This window comes from Vicia villosa, unplaced genomic scaffold (assembly GCF_029867415.1).
Source record: "Vicia villosa cultivar HV-30 ecotype Madison, WI unplaced genomic scaffold, Vvil1.0 ctg.003945F_1_1, whole genome shotgun sequence".
NCBI classification, from domain to species: domain Eukaryota; kingdom Viridiplantae; phylum Streptophyta; class Magnoliopsida; order Fabales; family Fabaceae; genus Vicia; species Vicia villosa.
The window spans coordinates 135400-140406 of NW_026706346.1; the positions used below are offsets into that span (position 1 = coordinate 135400).

General features: G+C 38.7%; 1 protein-coding gene across 1 annotated transcript; it reads left to right on the top strand.

Annotated features, from left to right (window-relative positions):
• The first annotated feature begins 3749 nt into the window (after positions 1-3749).
• On the top strand, positions 3750-4562 carry LOC131641687 (uncharacterized). Its single transcript, XM_058911984.1, has one exon. The coding sequence runs from the start codon at positions 3750-3752 to the stop codon at positions 4560-4562; it is 813 nt and encodes a 270-aa protein (XP_058767967.1).
• The last annotated feature ends 445 nt before the right edge of the window (positions 4563-5007 follow it).

Below are 5007 nucleotides of genomic sequence, written 5' to 3' on the forward strand. Positions count from 1 at the left end.
ACTTAAACTTGGTCAAAGACATGTGGGGTGATGATCAAGTTGAATGGTCTCACTTAGATGCCAATGGGGCTTCGGGAGGCATACTAACTATATGGAAAAAGATTTTTTTTCTCTCATTTATAGTTTTAGAGGAGAGGGTTTATTGGGTCTTTGTGTTGAGAAGGAGGGCAAAACTACTAACTTTGTGAATGTTTATGCTTCGTGTGACATAGCCTCTAGAAAAAGAACTTGGGAAAGGCTATGTGAGTTCAAAAACAACAACAACAAGGGTTCTTGGTGTATAGGTGGAGATTTCAACTCTATCTCTTCCTTTGAAGAAAGAATTGGAGTAACAAACCGTAGTTTTAGAAGGGAGATAAATGTATTCAATGATTTCATAGAGGAAATGGAATTGGTGGATCTCCCCACGATTGGTGGCAAATTTACTTGGATTAATAGTAACGGGAAGGCGATGAGTCGGATTGGTAGATTTCTTTTATCGGAAAGCTTGGTTGAAGATTGGAAGGTGGATGGTCAATATATTGGAGAGAGGGATGTGTCCGATCATGCTCCAATTTGGTTGAAAGATAATGGAAAGGATTGGGGGCCTAAACCTTTTAAGTTCAACAATATATGGTTCAAGCATGAGGAGTTTGATAGTTTTGTGGAAGAGGAGTGGAAAAAGATTGATGTCAAAGGGAGAGGAGATTATTGCTTGGTTGAAAAGTTGAAAACTCTTAAAAATCGGCTTTCTTGGTGGAACAAAACGGTCTACGATTGGATAGACCTCAAAATTGACAAAGATGGGAGAGAGATGCATTTTCTTGATAACTTGTTTGTTCATTTTGCAGGTAACGCTCCGGAAGAAGTGATCAAAAGTAGAAGTAAGGTGGCGGAGAGCTTTTGGGACAACATTAATAAAAAAGAAGGATTACTAAGACTCAAATCTAGACAACTTTGGCTTTCCGAAGGTGATGACAACACTAGTTACTTTAATAATTCTCTAAAAGATAGAAGAAGAAGGAATTCTATTTGCTCTTTTGACACATCGGAGGGAAGAGTGGAAGGAGTCGAAGAAGTAAAAGCGTTCACTTTCAAACATTTTGAGAATTTCTACAAAGAAGAGGAGTGCACTAGACCAGAAATTTTTTGGATCGATTTGAATTCTTTGTCGAATGAAGAGTCTTTGGAGCTTGAGAATTGTTTTTCCGAGGATGAAGTCAAGGAAGCTATTTGGTCGTGTGATGGTAGCAAGAGTCCGGGTCCGAATGAATTCTCTTTGGAATTCTTTAAAAGATATTGGTTACTCCTAAAAGAGGACTTGATGAAGTGTTGCCACAATTTCTACCATAAAGGTACTCTTGTAAAATAGATCACTTCTTCTTTTCTTGCTCTTATCCCTAAAAAGAAGAATCCGCAAGACTTGTTTGAATATAGACCTATTTGTTTAGTGGGGAGTATTTATAAGATTATTGCTAAGATCTTGGCGGCTCGTTTGAGAAGGGTGGTGGACAAGTTGGTTTCTCCAAATCAAACCGCTTTTGTCCCGGGTAGGAGTATGATGGACGGGGTGTTAATGGTTAACGAGATTCTTGATTGGGCTAGAAGGAAGAAGAAGGGATGCTTACTTCTTAAAGTAGATTTTGAAAAGGCATACGACTCAATTTCTTGGAATTACCTTAGATGGATTTTGGGTAAAATGGGTTTTGGAAAGAGATGGATGAAATGGATGGAATCTTGTATTTTTACTAGTTACTTGTCCGTGTTGGTCAACGGTAGTGCAACAAAAGACTTCAAGGTTCAAAGAGGATTACGTCAAGGGGATCCTATTTCACCTTTTCTTTTTCTGGGCTTGGAGCGCTACAGCGCAGTTGACTGACAGCAGCGACGGGACTGCCTTTTTATGGAGCGACTTAGTTGATAGCATCCGGCATGTTTTTCCTAGAGAGAACGTTAAGGATAATTTTGCGTTATGTTACGATATGTTCAAAGCGAAGATGTCGGGGCCTCCTCTTGATCCAATTATAGTCAAAGCTTCTAAACATCTTTGGAAGGTAAAAGCTCCACCTAAAATTCTATTTTTTGGTTGGAGGATTATTCACAACAATTTAGCTACTAAGGACCAATTGTTTAGGAGAGGCATTTTGTTGGATAGTAATGATTTAGTTTGTCCTTTTGGTCTATAGAGGAGGAATGCATTTCTCATTTGTTATGGGGCTGTTTTGTCGTGGTGGGTATTTGGAAAAAGGTTTTTTATTGGATTGGTCCCGTCGATGGTTTATCTTTGGAGGAGTTTGAGGGGTTTGTCTTTGTGGCTGAGAAGGTGAAGAGGTTAGCCAATAGGTCAATAGTTGCGGTTATTTGGTTAGCAACAGTGTGGAGTATTTGGAATAGGCGAAATGCTATTATTTTTTAGAATGACTCGTTTAGCTTTACCGAATGTATGTCGGAGGTATTTTTTTTGCTTGGAACTGGCTTTATTCTAGTTATAAGCTAGCGGATAATTGTAACTTTCATGTGTGAAATATTCTACCGCTCATTTGTTTTGAATAGTAGAAGCTTTTTGTTTTGTTATCGGTTGGAGTATCACTTATGCTCCAGTTTTAATTCCATTACCAATTGAAAAAAATAATAATTTTTACATACATTTTTTTCTAGAAGAAATAACTAAGCTTTAATTGTGATGTTGACCGTGGAGAGGCTACTCTGAAAACAGATACAGACGGAACACGAATGGGGGTGGATCTGAACCTTTCATTAAATGCAAAGAACACTTAGGGGATAAAAATAAAAGCTTTTCAGACTTACACAGCTCTTCAGATCCTATATCCATGAAGTCTATTAGCAGAGCAGAGGAAGAGTATCAGGGGGATAGCGTGAAGAGTTTCTTAAATAAAAATGTTAAGATGGTGGGGCCTGCAGGATTATTAATTATTAATAATTCTATAGTTAATCCTTCTTTTAATAGTGATGAGGTGGTGGTGGTAAAGAAGCATGAAGAGGACGAGGTGAGAGAGTATTGTAGCTCATTGGATAAGGACAAACGAGTGGACCCCTTTGCGGATTCTAAAACGACAAAGCTTGATAACTTAGTAGAAGATTCTAACGTCTACACTTTATTAGAGTAGGCGGGCCACACTTCAATCCATGTGGGCCAAGAAGAGAGGATCATTAAGAATGTTACGGAAGAAGGTGATACATGCTTTTCTGGGCCGCGCCAAACATAAAAAAACAACATAAAAGCCATGAAAAAATTTGTTGTGTCTGTCAAGAAAGTGGTAAAAAATTTTAAGAAGAAGGAGGCGAACACAAAAGGCAAACAAATTTTATGTTTTGATGATCACACGTCAATGGGTGAAAAACTCAAAAAAAGCTAGGAAGAAAATTAGAGAGGTGTTGGACTTAGGAGATCAAGCAGAAAATTTCATCTACCCAGTAGAGACTAGACTTCAAGAAGGGAAGGAGTCATCCTTGAAGGGAGCTTCATCTCTTTGCAACCAGAACAAGCTGTACTTAAAGTCGAATTATTTGTCAAGAGGAATACCATTATCTTGTGATTCAATCTCTAGTGCTGATATCACAAATTGTAACAGGAGACTAACTGATGGAGTGCTGAACAAGGCGGCAGAGGGGCTGTGGAACTCAATGGTTAAGTTGGGCATCAAGAACATGTCCGACGAATTTGATCCAATTGAAAAATTGAAGGAAATGGAATCTAGGGAAATCAAAGGGGAGTCCGCAACGACGGGGATCAATAAACATGCACCCCCATGATTATTGTTTCCTTAAATATTAGAGGAGGAGGTAGCCGGGCCAAGAGGAAGAGAGTCGGATACCACATTCAAAAAGGAGAGGTTGATATTTGTTTTGTCCAAGAAACAAAGTTAAGTGGCATAGATTTTAACATAGTTAAGGAATTGTGGGGAGATAATCAAGTTGAGTGGTCGCATTTGGTTGCCAACGGGGCGTCGGGAGGCATTCTTACGATGTGGAAAAAGGATTTCTTCAATTTAAGCTTTAGCTTCAGTGGTGAGGGTTTCTTTGGTCTTTGCGTGGAAAAGGATGGCAAACGCATTTACTTCGTGAATGTCTATGCTTCATGTGACTTAACCACAAGAAAAATAACTTGGGATAGATTATATGATCTCAAAAATAACAACTTTAAAGGCTCTTGGTGCATTGGAGGAGATTTCAATTCTATCTCCTCTTTAGAAGGAAGAATTGGGATGTCAACTCGTAGCTATAGGAGGGAGATAACGATATTCAAAGAGTTCATAGAAGAAATGGAGTTGGTGGATCTACCTACCATAGGAGGCAAGTTTACTTGGATAAAAATTAATGGCAAGACTATGAGTAGGTTAGATAGATTTCTCCTATCGGAAAGTTTTATTGAAGATTGGAAGGTGGATGGTCAACATATTGGAGAGAGGGATATGTCCGACCATGCTCCAATTTGGTTAAAAGACAATAGAAAGTATTGGGGCCCTAAACCTTTCAAGTTCAACAATATGTGGTTCAAACATGAGGATTTTGATATTTTTGTGGAGGAGGATTTTGATATTTTCCGGATGAAGTGGCTTTGAAAAGATCAAAAGTGGCGGAGGATTTTTGGGATAACATTAATAAGAGAGAAGGCCTCCTTAGATTAAAGTCGAGACAACTTTGGCTTTTCGAAGGTGGTGACAACACTTGCTACTTTCACAACTCTCTAAAAGATAGAAGAAGGATAAATTCTATTTGCTCCATTGTTACAATGGCGGGAAGAATGGAAGGGGTTGAACAAATCAAAGAATTCACTTTCAAGCATTTCGGAAACTTCTTTAAAGAAGAAGTTCTCTTTAAGCCGGATCCTATTGGGATCAATTTGAACTCTTTATCAACGGATGAATCTTTGGATTTAGAGAAACCTTTCGAGGAAGAAGAAGTGAAGGAAGCCATTTGGTCGTGTGACGGTAGCAAAAGCCCGGGGCCGGACGGATTCTCTTTGGAATTTTACAAAAGGTATTGGTTCCTCCTTAAAGTAGATGT